Genomic DNA, 19,081 nt, shown 5'->3' on the forward strand with positions numbered 1-19,081 from the left:
GCGTGTAATGAGGCTCAGAGTGCATTCACAGCACTGGGAAGAAGGATGCTTTCTGGATCTGAACAGGGAGCCTGAGTGTCGTGCTTTGATGAGGATGAGGCCACTGAAGACTTTTAAACCAGAATGTGTAAAATGGGTGACTTTTCCATCTGGCTGATACCTGGGACCTTGGAGTTGGAGTAGAAGGGGACCCCAGGACCTGTTCCTGATTTCTATGTCCATGTCTCCTTCCAGGTGTCACGGACTGTCAGAAGAATGAGGAGGGCCTGCAGTGTGACCAGGATGGCCAGTACCAAGCCATCCAGAGGGACAGGGGAAGTGGAATGGCCTTCTGCGTGGATGGAGAAGGGCGGAGACTGCTGTGGTCTCAGACAGAGGCCCCACTCTCTGACGCCCAGTGTCTGAGTATGTGCTTGTGGGTACAGTAGCTGTGGCGGTGGGATGGCGTCTCTGGGACTCTGCAGAAAGGGAAAGATGTGGGACATGCGTTTGTCTCCCATGGTAAATTTTGAAAAATGTTAACCTATATGAGGTTGCATGGCTAGGGATGAACAAGTACACACCACTAGATCCAACAATTGCTCATAATTTGTGCTTTTTTGAATCATTTGAAAGCAATTTTCTGACATCGTAAGATCCTACCCTTAAATACTCTAGTATGCATAAGAAATGAACCTTTAATTAGGGCTCACCTGTCATGGTGTCCATTCCTGTAGGAAGCTTGCTTCTGCCAGTCAGGCAGCACATCATGCCTATGTGGGCACTGTGGAAACATTGAGTTGTCCGTCTTTACTCCATAACTTCTTTGCTGGGTGACTCAGAACACGTTGTTCAGTGTCTCTGATGCTCAATGCCCTTGATGTGTTTTCTGTACAGAGAGCCCATGGCTTTAGATGGAGTAGATGTGTCTTTGACCTAGATTTATCATCTCTCACTAAGTACATGTGAATGTATTGACTTGATGTTAAGCAACCTCCATTGCTTAACCTGTGAACATAGGTTCATCTATAAAACTGTGTGATGAGTGATTCTATACATGCTTGAAAAGATATGTGCAAAGAACCAATACTTTTGTAGTTTGGGCTTATAAATAAATCCTAATTTTCCATTTTTATTTCATACTTTTTTACTGACGTCAATTAGTTGTATAAGGAGTTTACTTCAATATATTAGTATATGCATACAGTGTACTCACCCCTTCAATCATTCACTCCTCTTCCTTCCTCCCAAACCAATCTCAACAAGCTTCATTGTTCCATTTTTCACTCAGGCATATAAAGAATTTTGACCACATGTATCCTTCTTTACTACCTCCCATTTGCCCCCCAACCCCTTCCCAGCTTTCCAATAGTACCTCCATACCAACAGGACCTCTGTACTCTTGCCCATCCAAAGTTATTTTACAGTGTGTGCTAACTGTTCAAAGGGGTTTAACTGTGGTTATTTCACACATACATATACAGTATTTTAACCAAATTGTCCCCTCATGTACTTTGTCTTTATTCTCCCTATCCTCTGTAATTCAAGACCTTTCAGTGAGTTTTGTTTTTCTATCTTCATTCACATCGTCACTGTGTTTTGCTATTGTACATCCTCAAATTTTCTGTTTATTTCCCCTCTCTAATACTCTCAAACTGCCCCACAATTACAAACAAGCCATGAATACACATAATCTGTGTGTTTACATGTTCATGTTATCTTTTAGCTCTAGCATCTACACATGAAAGAAAAGATTTTACCCTAGTTCTGCTGAATTTGGATTGCTTTGCTTAACACGATGACCTCCAGTTTCATCCATTTACCTGCACACATATTTTGTTTTTCTTTATGGCTGAATAATACTCTGCTAGATGTACATACCACAACTTCTTAACCCATTCATGACTCCTAGGGCATCTTGACTACTGTCGAGTTATGGAAATATTGCTGCAATGAACGTGAGTGTGTCATTATATCTTAGCATTCCATTGGATAAATACTGAGAGTGGTGTCTCTGGATCATTTGGCAGTTCTAGTTTTAGTTTCTGAGGAACTTTCACACTGTTCTATAGTGATTGCAGTAGTTTACATTCCTACCAACAATGTATGAGGGTTCCTTTCCCCCCACATGCTCACCAGCATTAGTTGTTTGTATTCTTGATGATAGCCATTATGACAGGAGTGAGGTGAGATTTCAGTGTCATTTTTATTCGTATTTCCTTTATGGGTAGGAATGATGAACATTTCTTCATGTATTTATTGGCCATTTGTATTTTTTTCTTTTGGGAATTGTCTGTTTGGTTCATTTACCCATTTATCAATGGAGGTTTTTATTCTTTGGTAGTGTAGTATTTTTGGCTTTCTGTACATTCTGGTTACTAATTTCTCATTCAATCTATAGTCATCAAAGATTTTTTTCCCATTATGTAAACTGTCCCTGTAGTTTAGTGACTACTTCCTTTTCTGCGCTGAAGCTTTTCAGTTTGATACAATCCCGTTTTTCAATTTTTACTCTTATTAGCTTAGTGATGAGAGTTCTATTTTTGATAGGTACCTGAAAAATTTTGGCACCCTAAGGTGTTTGTGGCCTAGATAATAGACCTTGCTCATTGACAGTTGTATTCTATGTTATTTTTGCTTGATAAGGAATGAAACTCACGTCATGTAGCCTTGGAAAATTATCTTTTTTCTTCCCTCCTAGCCTGGTTCCTTGAGCAGGTGGTACTGCTTTTCCTACCAAATGGACCTCAATTGCGCCTATGATAACTGGAGAAGCAGATGCTAACTTATAGCTCAGACAATCACTGTCGTACAAATGCCTGAGCCACACAACATGCTCATATCCATATGTCTGCCTTTTCTTTTTAAAAATAGCTTACCTCATTTCAGAAAGAATTCAAGTTGTTTTAGGAATAGAAGATTTGCAATAAAATCATATGATATAATTGCCATTCAAAGACAAAGGCAAGGAAATACAAGTTTGGATAGAATAAAACGAGAAACAATGAGAACAATAAGTACAAAAGCCTAATATAGTATTATTTTTTTCCTCTGACCTCTTGATAATGAGGTGGAAAAGGAGAAACTTGGAAAGTTACAGTGTCAATGAACAGCAGTAAGACAGCATGCCTGAGCTCCCTTATGAAGGACTAGCTGAACTTTAAGGGAATTTATGGGGTATGGCTTCTTGATTATACAGGACTTAAACTGTTAGTTTGTACAAAAGCTATTGTTGCGATACATTATACCCTTCAAGGGCAGAGTTCACAAATCTGTTTTATTTTCAGTGATGCAGAAATTTGAGAAGGCTCCAGAATGGAAGGTAGTCTTCAGTGCTGATGCTCCTGCCATAGTCAGATCTAAAGTCCCTGTTTCTGAATCTCCTCTGGTACAGTGCTTGGCAGGTAGGGGATATGGGAAGATGGATGCATGGAGAATCATGTAGAATATGTTCTTCAATGTTGGCAAAACACATTGTGTCAAACCACTTAAACTATAATGAAAAACCCAGCCTATCAAACACATTGTAAACCAATTGATGTCCACACGGTATGCACAATCCATAACTTCATTGCAGAGTTTATCATGTAGCCACTAAATGCTAAGAATTATAATAAATATGTAGGGACAGAAATAAATGAACTTAGTCCACTGAAAAGCCATTTGTATATGGAGAGACAATGATAAGAACTATTTGCTAAACATGTAGATACACTGCCTGTACCCAGTGTATCTATCTATAGTGGCCAATGTTGACACAAATTACAGATGAGAAAGAGAGGGCATGGAGATTGTCCGTGACTTCTTTAGTGACACTGAATTAACAAACCGCAGTGCAGAAGCTCAAGCCCAGGCTAATGGATATGAAGGCCAGCCATTTTAGCCTTAGAGATAGGTCTTCTTCAGTGATTGAATATGGTGTAGTCATTGAGCAAAAGGCCCTTGGAAGATGACTAGGGTGGGCATACACTGCTGTTTGTATCATAATCATAGGGCAAGACAGGAAGTAGGAGTTGAACAAACATGTAGAGCACATGGTGTTTGAGGGAACTGGAGGCATAATGCCAAGGGGTACAGTGAGTGGACCTGAGGAGCCAGCACCAAGAAAGCAACCTGGATGCAGAATTAGAGCAGTTAGTTATTTAAGCTGGAAGGAAGAGCCCACTCATCCACACCTGTGTATACACATGGTGGCAGCCACACAGCTTGACTTGGAAAGGCACACCAGAGAGTTGGGCAGAACAAGAGGGTGAAAAACCACATGGAATGAGGCAAGGAGACAGGACAGTCCAGTCCATGTGTTAGGATCAGGACATGGTTAATCCAACCATCCCAGCCTTAGACACTGACTGAGCTAAAGGTGATGGGAAATGGCCAACAGGTTGAGCAAGGTAATGAGGTTGTCTTTGAAGATCTGGCAAGACACTTATCTTTTCAGAAAAGGAGAACAAGGTCTTCTTAGTTAGGCAACCTGTGTGGATCAGCAGGGTGCACGTAGCAGGCCTGTGCTGGTCTGTTTTGCGTGCCATGACAAAGTGCCATAGGGTATGGGAGACAGCTTTAATGTATGTGTGTGTGTGTGTGTGTGTGTGTGTGTGTGTGTGTGTGTGAGGTAGGATGTGGACATAGATGCAGGTTGTGTGTGGCATAGTGTGAGTGTGATACAGTATGATTAGTGTGTGTGGTGCAATGTGAATGTGCAGTGTACGTACAGTGTGAGTGTGCACATGCAGTGTGAATGTGGTGGTATTGGTGATATAGTCAGTGAGCCCATAGTGTGACTGTCTGGTATAGTATGAGGGTGTGAATGTAGATGTGGGGAGAGTATGAGTGTGTGTATGGTATAGTGTGTGAATGTTGGTGTGTGGGTGGGGGTAAGGCAGGGAAGTCTCCTGTCTGAGCCAGCCCTGTGGTGATGTCCCGTGGGTGCTTCCAGACTGTGCAGAGGATGACGCCTGCAGCTTCCTCACAGTGTCCACAACGAGGTCAGAAGTCTCATGTGATTTCTATGCTTGGACGAGTGACAACTTTGTCTGCACAACTTCTGGGCAGGTAGGCATGATGGTGACACTCCTTTTCCATCCTCTATCTGATAGGCTCTACTGTCTTCTGCAAATGATCAGGTGACAGGAGAAGATGGATGATAGCAGTCCATTTTTGTTGTCTCTGGTTCTTTAAAGCCCTGAGCCTTTGGAGTTTGCAGCTGCCACAGGCCAGAAACTGACAGAGAAGGCAATGATGTCAGGAGCAGCTTCCCATCCTGACAGAATTAGAAGGGCGCCTCAGTGTGCAGGGCCCATGTTCTCGCTCCCTCAGGCCCTGATGCCCTGGGGTCACTGTCTAGAGTCCTAAACACCACCTGCCCTTCTGAGTCCTTGGTCCCAGCAGTCATTCCTTTGTAGAATCTACCATGGTTATGGCTCAAAGATTAGAAGGTTAAGTATTCTCAGAATCCCATGAAATTGCCTTTTTTTTTTTTTTTTTTTTTTTTTGGTCAGTTGTGGGGCTTGGGCACTGTCCCTGCGCTCTTCAGCTCAAGGCTAGCGCTCTACCACTTGAGCCACAGCACCACTTCCAGCTTTCTAGTGGTTTATTGGAGATAAGCGTCTCACGGACTTTCCTGCCTCGGCTGGCTTTGAACTGTGATCCTCAGATCTCAGCCTCCTGAGTAGCTAGGATTACAGGCGTGAGCCACCGGCGCCAAGCATGAAATTGCCTCTTTTCTAAGTCAAAGCTGGTAGAAAATTGGAAACATACGTGGCACCATCAAATTAAGGTAGAAAGGTATCGTCAGCCCACATAAATCTCCATTTTACTCTGTGGATTCATATAGGCTCTTCCAGAAAATGTTTCTGTATTTATAAGCATGTTTTTTGTTTACATGCTAGTGTGTTATCATCTGTGTTCTTTTGCCTTAATTTCTTTTCAGGATTGATCTTTCTGTACTGAGAAAATAATTCTGTATTTTCTCTCAGTGGCAGCCTGCCAACCCACTCTGTGGGCACATTGTCTATGCTATATGCCTTCTACTAAGGACAAGCAAATCTACTAAAAACACTTTGCAACATCACTAACAGTGGTATATGGCATGGCCCTGTGCCATAACTTTTTAACCACTTTGGAAATTAGTATGGAGATTCCTCAAAAGACTCCACATAGAGCTCCCCTATGACCCAACAATTCCACTTTTGGGCATTTACCCAAATGATCTTGTACAAACAAGACCATATTAAAGCTACCAGCACAACCATGTTTATTGCAACATTATTTACCATAGTTAAGATATGAAACCAATCCAGATGCCCCTCAGTAGATAAATGGATCAAGAAAATGTGGTATATATACACAATGGAATTCTATGCCTCCATCAGAAAGAATGACATTGCCCCATTTGCTAGGAAATGGAAAGACTTGGAAAAAATTATATTAAGTGATGTAAGCCAGGCCCAAAGAAACATAGGTCCCATGGTTTCCCTTATTTGCAATAACTAGTACATGTCTGAGACAAGCAGAAATGGTCAGATAAGTTGATGTTAGGAGAAATGAACCCAAGATAAGGACTCAAATGTGTTTCTTTCTTGCAATTGTTTCTAACATATTTATAAGATATTTCTTTGTTGCTTTGTATGTCCCTCCTCCATGGTATACCCCCTGTTTCCACTGTATTTGATATTGGTATAATTTGTGGAGGGGAAGGGAAAAAACAAATTGTTTAACTAGGGATACAGGTGGACCCATTGCAACAATGAGATGTACAAGACGTTATATCGAAAAACGAAATTTACAACTTTGGTGCAGGGGCGGGGGGGAGGGGGAATGGGGGAACACAGGGGAGCGGCGGGGGGGAGATGGGAAGGGATGGGAAGAGGAAACAAAGGAGGAGGCAACAATGCTTGATAAGAAATATACTCATTACCTTGCCCATGTAATTGTAACCCCTCTGTATGGTATTTTCACAATTTTTTTAAAAATGTATTCATAAACAACATGATGGAAGAAACCTGGAGAGAAGGCTTTGTCCCTGAGTTTTAGGGCTCTTGAGCCCAAGTTTATAGTTATAGATACAGGAAGGAAGAAAGGCCATGGGTTCAACTCCCAGCCCAATACTCACGTGCTGTGATTTAGGCATATTATATGGGAGCCATAGTGGCAACTATGTCACCAGATCATTGAGAGGACTGAGCAGTTCTTACGTGGACCATCTAGGGATTATTATGATTATCATAATTGCTCATAACTACCAACCTACTCCCAAGTGAGAGCAGAAAGGAATTCCAGCAGGGCCATTATTAAGGATTTTCTCCAGTGCCTTGGGCTCTCCATTCAGTTCTGGAGCAGTGGGTGGGACTTGGCCATTGGTCATCCCTGGTTGGTCCACCTTGACAGGTGTAAGTCCCAGCTCCATAGTCTCCTTCAGCCTCACTTCCTCAACTTCCCCAGCACTGTGCAGAGTAGAAACTGCTAAGGTAGGAGCCCAGGGTACTGGGTTTAATCTTCCCAGGTCCAGCCATCTGCCTATCATTTAAGAACCTCTGATCTACCAGGACACAACTAGAAAAGGGCAATGTTTCGACTACTCTAGGTCTCCTGCCTGAGACCCTATCATGTCTGCAACAGCCTGTTCTCTCCTTATTCTCCAATATCTCTTCCCTTGCTCCCCAGGCCTTTACCTCTTCAGTGAGTGCAGGCTTCCTGATCAAGAGAACCTGTCTACAAATAGCCTATGTGCTAGACTCTACCTTCCAAAATTTTCCATAGCAAATGCCAAGCTTTTGAGCCATGAGGGGGAGGGCAAAATACTGGCAACAAAACACAAATGGATATGGTCAAATTTATACTGTCCCACTGATGGCAGAATTGTTAGAAAGAAACCTGAAGAGAGATCAGAGATAACTAAGAATATCCATATGTATCTCTGGAGTCTGACTGGACCATTTCCATACTTAGAGCCTTCGTCTGGATAGAAGTTCTGTGCTTACAAGCTGGCTCTAGTGTTTCCTCCCTGTGTGGTCATTTCTCTCTAACTAGACCTAGTCTCAAAACACCCGAGGAATTCCAGGTCTCTCTGCTTAGTGTTTCCTCTGATTGAAATTCCTCCTCTCTTGTTTCACCTAGTCTACTCCTACTCATATATCAGAACCTTTCCCAGATTCACTTTCTCTGGGAAATGTTCCTAGGTCCTGATTGTCAGTGGAATTAATCACTTCCTCCTCTCTGATTAAACATCTTTGCCATTAACCCTGGGCAGGAATTTATTGTTCACAGGTCTGTTTGCTTCAGCAGACCAAGAGAAACTAAGGGGCAAGACTCTTAATTTGTCTTTGAGGCCTCAGTGCCTGGCCACGGGTAGAGTTTGCTAAGTGTGTATTGAGTTGAACTCTTTCATTCACCTCAGGGTGATAACTTGGTGTCTTTCCATCTTCAGGAACAAGATTCTTTGGGGAGCTCAAAGGCTGCAAGCTTTGGAAGTCTTATGTGCCAGGTGAAAGTGAAGAATGGTGATGCAGATTCTCTGGCTGTGTATTTGAAGAAGGGTAGGTTGGCAAAACTGGAGTGCTTGTGGCCTCTATGACTTTCCTTGGCCCTGTTTGGAGCTGGTTTCCGGGAGGATGCCTTTAGCATCCCTCTCATTGACTCTGTGCTCTGGAGCTGGTTCCATCCAGCTGCTTCTGCAGACAGATAGTGGTCTCCAACTGCTACGAAATGATTTCCACACTACATTTATTTGCATTCCCATCACATCTTTCAGGGACTTTGTTCTACAAATGAGGAGCCAAGTTGCAGGCACATGAAGTTAATGTAGTGTGCAGTGTGTGGCCCTCATGCAAGGCCAGGATACCTCCTGTAATAAGAACATCTAGCAGGGGGCTGAGCTCAGCTTGCTGCAGATGTCCCTGCCTTCCTGCAGCTTCTCACTTTCCTGGATATCACTGAACCTCTAAGGGCTGCCTCCCTCTCTGTGTTCAGGGGACCACCCATAGCTGCAGCGCATGCTTGCAGCTTGAGGAGCTATGAGTTGCAGACTGTGAGCTGGGGACTACAGAGAGCTGAGATACTGAATTTCTAACAAGCTCTGAGGTCTGGTGCATACTCCTCGTAGCAAGAATGATAAGACTTTAGATCTACAACAGATTGACTGTTTGGCCCTTCAGTTCTACCTTCCCTTGTTGAAAGGCAGAGGGGAACAGAATCTCCCTTATTATTACATGATCATTCTGTTACCAGTTTGAGGACATGGGCTTCAGCCTGCTCTGCTGCACAGAGGATGACAAGAGACAGTTGTGTCTACTAGTTACCTGTGGGCTACCTAGCGTCCTGTAGCCTACCTTCTGCTACCTGACCAGCTGGCCTCCTGCCTCCCATCTGCAGGGCAGTGAGGGGACTGTAATGTGGGACTCAGTTCTGGACTGTGGTTCATTGTTCCTCATTCCCTGTTCTTTTTTTAAAAAATTGTTATTGTAAGCGTGGTATACAGAGGGGTTATAGTTACATAGGTCAGGTAATGAGAACATTTCTTTTTGAACAGTGTTGCCCATCCCTCACTTTCTCCCAGTTTTTTCCCTCTCAAACCCTTCCTCACAAGTTGTATAGTTTGTTTTCAACATAGTAATTATGGAGTATCACTACTGCATTTGTCCATCATTTCTGTGCTCTCCCACCCAAACAGAACCTCCCCCAAACAAACTTACAAACAAAACAAAAGGTACAGAAAACAAAAACAGCAACAAAGGGGAAAAAACCCTCTTGTTTCCATGTCTTAGAATTCTTTTAGATAAATATCATGTTATATGATCCTATGCACAGAGCTATTGAGCCTTTGTGATCCTCTCCTAAGAATAGCTTCCTTTGGTCTCACTGTGTGAATGTCTAGAGTCCTGTACAGTCATGTCCAAGTGTAATTATTTTGTCTTTTACTATCCAATGAGTTTACTTGTAGATTAATAGACAGATTCTAATTGTGACAAGTGAGGGACATTCCCTGCTCTTCAGGCCTTCCCCTCTCTGTGGTTCTGAGAGTCAGGATGTGAGGCCTTGGATGCTTGCTATGTTTCTAGTAGCTGTGTGATCTAAGGCACATTCCTGGACATTCTGGGTTTTTATGTTCTCAGAGTGAACCCAGATAAGGGGGACTGGGAGAAGGTAGCCCATGTGAGGGTCTCAAACAAGCAGTTAGAACTCAGCAAAGGCCTGGAAAGTGTGAGTATTTTAATGATGACTCTTTCTTGTTAAGAAATGTCCTAGTGGCCAAAGACTATAACTATGGGACAAAAGACAGCTAGTAGCACTAGAGGTAGGTGGGTAAGAAGGGGGATGGGGTATATTTCTTTTAGGTTTACAGCTAAGAACTTTGGATTTCTGTCCTAGTATGTATTCTAATTTCAAAGTAGGGATTGATTTCTAAAAATGAACACCTAAGTGAACAAAGAACCCCTACTAAAATGTTCTTTAAAACCGTAATTTGGGACTTTTAATTACATGATTTTTTTAAGCAATCGTATTGCTTAAGTGTTTGTTGTTTTGCTCTCTTCCTTCTTGTCTTCTGAAAGTTTATACTTGGAGAAAGATGACAGGGGGCATTAAGAGCCTATCTGTTGCCAAACTAAACCAAGAGCAGAACTTGGTTTGCTTTCTTTGCTCTGTTTTGTTTGCTGGTTTGTTTAAAGCAGATTCTCAGAAGCAGCACACTGGCTCTACTGTCCTGAAGACATAGGGCGGCTGGTTCAGGCAATCTGCCTCCAGGCTCCTGCCTCCTCAGTTCATCTGCATCTCGGATCAGGAACAACTTCATACTTTTCCCTGTAAATGGGACCATATGTCACCAGAGAGGAGGGAGGAACAGTGTCTTCATGGCCCTTGGCACCTGCAGGCTGTTAATCAAGTCCAGTCATTTTTCTCACCCTAAGTAACCCAGAAGGATGGGACCAAAGGACAGGACAGAGACTCCTGGTTTGATCTGTCATCCAGCTCCATCCACATTCTGTTCCTACTTGTTGTATGTGAGCCTGGAACTTGAAGAAGAGCGTGTGAATCTCCATGTCTGAGAGCAGGCTTCTCCAACATTGTGTAGCCCAACCCTCATGCACAGATAAGGGGTTGAAAGGAGACCATTTTGCCACCCACTGTACTTAGGAAGACCCACTCTGAATTCAGAAAGATCTCCCTGATCTGCCACATTGTCAAGGATCTGACTGCCTGATGAAGCACAGCCTTCACTGGGCACCCACCAGGGGAAAGAGCTTTGGTGGCCCCGTTGATGGAACATGAGCAGCCAGAATTACTGAGCGATCGAGGAATGAGTTCAGCAGTGCAGTCATTTCCAAAGGCAATAAATGCCTAGAATAGAGTGAAGTGGAATGATGGGATGAGGATGGCCGTGAGCTGGTCTGGCTTGGTCAGGAAAGAGCCTCAGAGGAGGGAGCACTGGGACTGAGACTTGAAGGATGGGGAGGAGTCTGACATGTAAAGATCTGTTCGGTGGCATATGCCCTAAATGGGGGATACTGAAGTGGGGCTAAGGTATGGTAGGTACTAGGTCAGTAGAACTCTGTGATGAAGATTACCTATGAGCCCTTTGAACCTATGCTTCCCAAGTGATGGTCATCTGTCAAATAATGACAGCAGACTTCCCTTTAAGATCAGTGACCCCTGTTCAACTCTACATAGTCTTGAGGTCTTTTTAATCTTCCTTCTGCCTCTCCCCAGGCCAAGACTCACTGACAACAGACCAGAAGCACTTTGAACCAACTGGTTTCCAGAAGACACTCTCCGGGTTGTACAGCCCCATGGTGTTCTCTAGAGCCAACCTGACTGATGTGCACCTCTTCTGTCTGCTTGCCTGTGACCATGACCTCTGCTGTGATGGCTTTGTCCTCATGCAGGTCAGAGCAGGTAAGGCTGAGGGTAAGGCCAGGTCTAAGGAGGGACAAGATACATGTGGACAGCAGAAGCCAGGACCTACAATGTGGAGTCTGGTTGGGAGTGGAGAATTTGCAGGTGTAAGGCCACCATGCTAAAAGACAGGATAATATTCACACAAGAGAAGAACATGCACATGAAGTCAGGGGTCAGCCTCCCTCTGCCCATCACACAATAATACCAACCACTTCTTATTGTCACATTGGCTTATTTATTGTTGCTGTTTTAAAGTCAAGACAAAAAAAACATAGACCCCCTAAGAAGTGAAATCATTTGCTTCTCTGGGCTGGGTTTGACCTGAGGCCCGTCAGCAGCAGCATCTTATTGCCATCAACAGTATTACAGCCTGATGGCCACAACTGTCATAAACTGTCAGCTCATTGCCATTGCTCATGACAATCCTTTATCTCTGGTGTGCCTACTGGATACCAGGTCCTTGTCATTTTCAACTGCAGTGGTGTTTATAGAGACAAATTAATGTACTTGGTAATGTGGCCTAGTGGTTGGGAAGATGGATTCTTGTTACTGCCCTGTTCTTCAATCCTGGGCAAGTTGCTTAAATGAAGTTGCATTTCTATTGTCTATAAAATAGGGAGGAGGATTTTTCCTATTTGACTACTTATAAAGGTGATGGGCATAGATGCTGGTGTGGATGGACTATGATGTGCTACTAACCCAGTAACCCATTCACATGACAGCCAGATCCATCTCACCTCTGCAACAGAAAGGTGGGACCAACTATGAAACTGGTGGCATTAGCTTCTAGAATTAAAGATTTAAAAGAAGGCAAAGTAGCCTTTGTATGGCCTTCACCTTGTTCAACAGTAAACTTTAAGGAATTGTTATACATTTGCAACCCAATGAGTACACAGTGGATATTAGAAATAAAGAAAATGGGCTTTGTATCTAGGGGAAGACAGGGTGTACAATGACCTTTATGATTGATTGAAGGACACCTTCATTTATTCCCTTAGGCCTGTGTGCTGTCATTCTGCACATACTAAGCCTAACTTGGCCAGGCTCAGTAACCAAGGTTGTATCTGATTCCCAGTACAATTAGAGAATAGGAGGTTTAGGGGATGAAGGAAGGTAATAACCAAGGAGATTTGGTGACCATCTGGGAAAGGAGAGTCTGGGCCTGGTTTTGTGGGATGGACAGCACTGAGATGATGAGAGAGACTCAGGAGTGAGATCCAGATCCAGCTCCTTGGGAGCTGAGTGAGAGGCAAGGAGACAATCTGTCTGAAGAAAATTAACTTAAGATATTGAGCTTCTCAGTTAGGAAGTATTTATTAAACACCTATATGCCAGTCCCCAGGGCTACGGCCAGCTCCAGGACTCTGCATCCCAGCTGCCTCCATGAAGCTGGAACCCCTTATTTCCACCTTCTCGGGATCCTACTCTTCTCTCCTCGCCACCTCCTTCCTTTCTCCCTATCTGATCTCCATAGCCCAGTGCCCTCTCTGGCTCCCTGCACTGAGCACATGCTCTATTCTTACCCTCTCTCCCAGTGAGTTAGCAGAGCAGAGCTTTGCCCTCCAGCTTTCCTCTAGCTTCTATTCCAAGCTCTCCTTCTAGTCAGACTAAATGCATTAAGCTTTGTGACACCTTTGAACTTTGTTCCCTTCTGCTAACTTCTTGCTGCTTCTTACCATCTTTGGGATCCAGCTTTGCTACACTCCATCCCTGCTGTGTCTGGTTAGCATGCACTCTCTTGTTCTTGGTAATTGTGCCAGTTCTTAGCTACTATCTCACTACCCACTCTTTTTGCCCATGTCTTAATTGGCTATCCTTCAGCTCTAAGCTCCACTCATGCTTTGCTCCCTGTATGCCACCACCTCCCTCTGTGACCAAGTACACAGGCCCCTCTCCCTGGTGGATCAGGGCTCCACTAGCTGGACAGTAGCCATCTATCCTGACAGTCACAGCCCAGAGAAATGAGGTAGACTGACAGATCCTGAGAAAGGTAGGAGCTTCCCCAGTGCTTAACCCCAGTAGTCTGCACAGTTCACTGGACTCACCTTTCCTGAAGCATAGTTCCAAGAGCTGGTGCCTCTCCCAGTGCCAATACCTTTTCTCAGGTCCTGAGGGAGAAAGGGATAATGGTTAATTACTATCCCCTGAAAAAATGAAATACTACTTTGCAAACATATAAGTTTAACCCTATTTAGAGAGATACATGGAGACAATGTTAGACAACGTGCAGATTTTTTTTGTCTGCTGTAGAGCTTGATCTTAGAGCCTGGCTGCTCTCCCTGAGTTCTTTTGTACAAGGCTAGTGCTTTACCACTTTGAGCCACAGTGCCACTCCAGTTTTCTGGTGGTTAATTGTAGATAAGAGTGTCTCAGACTTTCTTACCTGAGCTGGTTTTGAACCATGATCCTCAGATCTCAGCCTCCTGAGTAGCTAGGATTACAGATGTGAGCTACCAGAAGCAGGCAATATATAGTTTTTTTTTAACTTGGTGAAGACAAGAGGGAAGATAATTGCACATGGAGAGGGTGGCACACAGGAGGCCTCTGGGAAGAGGGAGAATATGAAGGAAAAGGCATTGGTACAGGGGCAGGGAGCACAAAGCGCAGGCCTTGGCTTGAGAAAGGCAGGGGGAAAGGCTGGGCCATTTCATGGAAAACTTCGAGGGCTGTGCTAATGGCTGATTCTCTTTTGAGAGCCACTGGGAGCCGCTGAAGGGTTTAAACCCAAAGGTATCAGAACACCTCTGGGTTTGGAAACCAGCCTGAGGCAGGAGCACAGAGAAGGTGTTTCCAAGTAGCATGGAGCATCTGTGAGGCTTGCCCAGGAGCTGGGTAGGATGGCTGGGCATCAGTGAGGCACTTGCCCAGGAGCTGGGTAGGAGGGCTGGGCATCAGTGAGGAGCTTTCCCAGGGGCTGGGTAGGAGGGCTGGGCATCAGTGAGGCACTTGCCCAGGAGCCGGGTAGGAGGGCTGGCATCAGTGAGGCGCTTGCCCAGGGGCTGGGTAGGAGGGCTGGCATCAGTGAGGAGCTTTCCCAGGGGCTGGGTAGGAGGGCTGGCATCAGTGAGGAGCTTTCCCAGGAGCTGGGTAGGAGGGCTGGGCATCAGTGAGGAGCTTTCCCAGGGGCTGAGTAGGAAGCCTGGGCATCAGTGAGGAGCTTTCCCAGGGGCTGGGTAGGAGGGCTGGGCATCAGTGAGGAGCTTTCCCAGGGGCTGGGAAGGAGGGCTTGGCATCTGTGAGGAGCATCCCCCGGAGATGGATAGGAGGGCTGGTAGCTTAGGTGACAGGATGGAGGAAGGAAGATGAATTCAACAGGGCTCTGAATGTGGGCTGAAAGAAGAAGCAGGTGTGTACAGCTTGCTCACCTGGCTGCAGAGTCTGTTTCTGTGGTGCATAACACCAGGGTCACACTTGGTGACAAGGAAGAGGTTTTAGGAAGGCCAGAGGCCCTTTAGGGGCCCATTAAGACCTTTAGGATGCCATCAGAACGGGAGACCAGCTTTTGGATGTGGAGTTCCAGGGCTCAGAAAGGCAGGGGGCTGTCCAGGTGAAGCTCAGCAGCATGAGGTATCTCAGAGGCGTGGGAATGACCAAGTTTCTTAGGAAGAAAAAAAGGTAAAGATAGAAGACAGGTGGGGCTGATCCCAAAGAACACCCTCAGAAATGGTCATGAGTCTGTCCACTGACATGAAGGACGCTGCCAGGTGGGAAGTGGAGACCAGGAAGGGTTGCCTGCTGGAACCACAGTAGATGGAAGAGATGGGCTTGTAGGGGAGCTGTGGGCATCTCCTATGCTGCTGAGAACTCCAGAGATGACTCTTGGAAAATGCTGAGGTTACCTCACAGTGGTATATTCATGGATAAAATAAGAGTGTCTTGTTGGAGAGGTGGGGCAGGAACCCAGACTAGAGTAAGTCGCCTCCTAAGGTTATTTTCAGTTTCAGTGTCCTGCGGTTGTTATGTGGATTCATGGTAGTGCTTACATGAGAGGAAGTGTTTTATAAACACACATGCATATGCACATACACTCACGTCTTCATGTGTATTTAGGAACTCTGCAATTCAAATCCAAGATGTCTCCTTGAACTAAATATATTTTCTGTGAATGCTGCAATTTCCCCAGATGCTCAATTACTCCCTAGACCCTATCATCTTTCATGCTGGAAAGCCTGACTTCATTTTCCTTAGGATCATACATGGAAGAACTGCCCACAAAATCCTTTTTCCATGACATATCTAGCTGGAAGCTTGCTTGCTCTTCCCCTCAAGTCTAACCTGCGGTTTGTAAGCTGTGCTGAGCTGAACCATGCTCTCTTACTGCAGGAAGTTAGCCCCCTCCCAAGCACACAGGAGGAGTCTGGTTGATATTCATTCCAATTTACCCAGTGGGAGGATGAGAAGTTTTCATTTGCAGAGCTTTGGCTGAATCTGCTGGCCACTGGGGAATAGAATCCCACCACATCCTTCTACAACAGCCTGGAAAGTCATTTAACTTTCTGGTAGATTCCCCCTCCCCCTTCTCCCCCCTCCCAAGTCTCCTATTTCTAAAACATTCCAGCCTACTCCTACCTCTTCCAACCTCCAGCCCCAAATGACTCTTTCCACATGCAGTTGTGAGTGCACGTCCATGAGGATCTGAGCTGTGTTTTAGTTGAGGGTACTTGGAGGTGGGGTCCGGGGGAGGGGGTTGCATGGCCTGGGGGTCATACCAGTATAATTGAAGCTGGCAGGGTAAGATCAGCTCCCAGCTCGCATGTATGTAGACTTCTAGTTAATATTACAACAATAGCAGAAGAGGAAGCTGCCTGTTTCTGATTTGGAGGCAGGAGGAAAAATATACTTTATGTTGGTTTCATTCCCTTATTCTATTTGCGATAGAGGGGGAGGGAAAAAGAGGGGGAAGAGAGGGAGAGGATAAAGAAGAGGAAGAGGAATGGGAGGTGGAGAAGGAAGAGAAGGGGAAGAAGAAGAGGAAGAAGAAGAGGAGAAGAAAGTATAGTAGGAAGGGAATGAGGAAGGGGAAAGATTAGGAGGAAAGGAGAAGGAAGAAGAGATAGGGGAAAGGGGGAGACAGGGGAGATAGGAAGACAGGGAAAGAAAGATCAGGGCTAGAATGAAGGGACTTAACTCAGTCTTCCTCTGAGCTCCTACTAGCTACTGCTCCACCCTGTACTGACTTTGGCTCCATGGCTGGCTCTGTCTGCACCGTACAGGGCTCCCGCTGCCTTCTGGCCATTCTGCTATTGCTAAGAGCTAGGATAACTATTCATCTTTTGTTGCCTCAGTTTCCTCCTCAGTCACATGAGGTGATCCAAGGAGGTCAGTGATCCTTGAACCTATCTGTGCCCCTGTCTTGAGCCTGTGAACAGACTCTCTACAGATATTGAGTTCCAAATGCCACCCAGGCTCCCATGTGACACTGTCAAGTTACAGTCACTCTCTCTATTTCCACATCAACTAAGTACCCTGGTTTGGGAACCACATACAAGATGATCTCTCAGGTTATATTGAGAATATGAAAGTTTAAAGGCTTGGGGCTCCAATGTGCTGTCTACTCCAGAAGCATTGTTACCTGTCCCTGTGCTTGACTACCATGGCACGCGTTTGTCTCTGAGTGGCCATGCTGGCCTCTTTCACACTTACCTCTCCTCTCCTGTGGCTTTGCAGGGCCCATTGTCTGTGGACTGCTGAGCTCCCCTGATGTCCTGCTTTGCCACGTCAGTGACTGGAGGGATGCTTCTGGTGCTGAGGCCAGTGCTGCGTGTCCCAGGGTGACGTACAACCAGGAGAGCCTCCAGGTGACATTGCGTGTGGGAGGCCAGGAGCTCATGAAGGGTAAGTCTTTATTTTTTGTCCATATCTGTTAAATGTTATTTTTCCCACTGGCTAGGACCTCTGCTAACCTCTCAGGAGACTCCACTGCCTCCTGAGGAATTCATGCTCTGGAAGGAAAATGGTACCCACAGTGCTGCCCAGGATGCAGCTTCAGCAGCTCTGCCTTCCACGAAAGCATCCAGGCTGCAGGTCAGCCATGGAAAGGAACAGGGTGTCTGCTGGGTGCATCTGCATAGCTCACAGTCTCACTGGGGAATCTCAAGTCGCTGACAGCTACATGATCCAGGCTGAACATGGCCAGGAAGCCTGGCCTGCCTCCTGAAGGTTTCACTCACCTTGGGCTGAGAATATTTTCTGGCAGGCAGTAGAAATGGAACAGAACAAGGCTCTCATAAAGCTGAGGCTGAGACCTGACACGTCACCACGTCTACCTCGTTCTCATACCTTAGGAGAATGATGTGGCCAAACCAGAAGCCAAAGGGTTGGGAATAAACTCTGGTCTTCTCTATAGAGGGAGGAACTGTAAGCTCACATGTGAAATATCTGAATACTAGCAAGGATGAAGGATGAGACCTAAATGTGTGGAATGTCCCCCAAACCTGCACCCCCTGGCATTTCTCCCAGAGAATGAGGAAACTCCAGGTGATTCTGCTGTGATGCACATTCTAATTGCAAGGCGTAGCAGCTGCAGCCATCTTTTATGAGGCCAGTAAACAGAAAAAAAAACATGGAGCTTTCTCCTTCCTCTGCTTTATTTCCAAAGCATTTATAACTTATTTTACAGACCTATAAATCTTACGCTAGATCCTCCCCCTACTCACCCCTTAATTCATAGAATGGAAACTGAGTGTCTGAACTTCTACAGCCCTAACTACCCCTTCTAGCAGACCCTGTCAGGAGAAGTGGCATCCCTCTCTGTCCTGAGCTGATTACTAACCAGGTTAGTGCTGCTCATGGGGTCATCCAGCAAGACAAACATCACAAGAAACTGGCTGGACACACAGGACTCACGCAGGACACAAAGGACACCCTAGCATTAGGAATCTGTATTCTGACAAGCAGCACCAGTGATGCTTACCTCTGTAACATAATGCCCAGAAGTTTCCTTCTAGCCAAGGGTTGGATCATTGTGCGAATGGGGTCCAGGGCTAGCTCCCATCTTCCAGTTCTAGAAGAGCTGAAGGGGACTAACTCCTCTCTCTTCTTCTCTGCTCTGTTTGATCCCTGGAATCTGAATTCAGCACTCAAGGCCAAGCTTCTTTTCTACCTTTGAAGTCAGTCAGATGGGTGGCAGTCAGATGGGTGCCTCTGAGGGAGCAGATTGGAGGATTTGACCTCTGGGGCTCCTGAGCCATTTTTCACTATAGGAGGTGCC

General features: G+C 45.3%; 1 protein-coding gene across 2 annotated transcripts in view; it reads left to right on the forward strand.

The window, feature by feature from the left end:
- The window catches only part of Tg (thyroglobulin), a 186,685-nt gene that overhangs the window by 44,639 nt on the left and 122,965 nt on the right, over window positions 1-19,081 (forward strand). For both annotated transcript variants that reach the window (XM_042699953.1, XM_042699951.1), the window contains exons 22-27: window positions 235-405; window positions 3,267-3,383; window positions 4,916-5,031; window positions 8,405-8,513; window positions 11,683-11,868; window positions 17,539-17,706. In XM_042699953.1, the coding sequence (XP_042555887.1) occupies window positions 235-405; window positions 3,267-3,383; window positions 4,916-5,031; window positions 8,405-8,513; window positions 11,683-11,868; window positions 17,539-17,706 (867 nt within the window). The remainder of the gene's footprint in view (window positions 1-234; window positions 406-3,266; window positions 3,384-4,915; window positions 5,032-8,404; window positions 8,514-11,682; window positions 11,869-17,538; window positions 17,707-19,081) is intronic.

This window comes from Dipodomys spectabilis, unplaced genomic scaffold (genome assembly GCF_019054845.1).
Source record: "Dipodomys spectabilis isolate Male_0828 unplaced genomic scaffold, ASM1905484v1 ptg000264l, whole genome shotgun sequence".
NCBI classification, from domain to species: Eukaryota; Metazoa; Chordata; class Mammalia; order Rodentia; family Heteromyidae; genus Dipodomys; species Dipodomys spectabilis.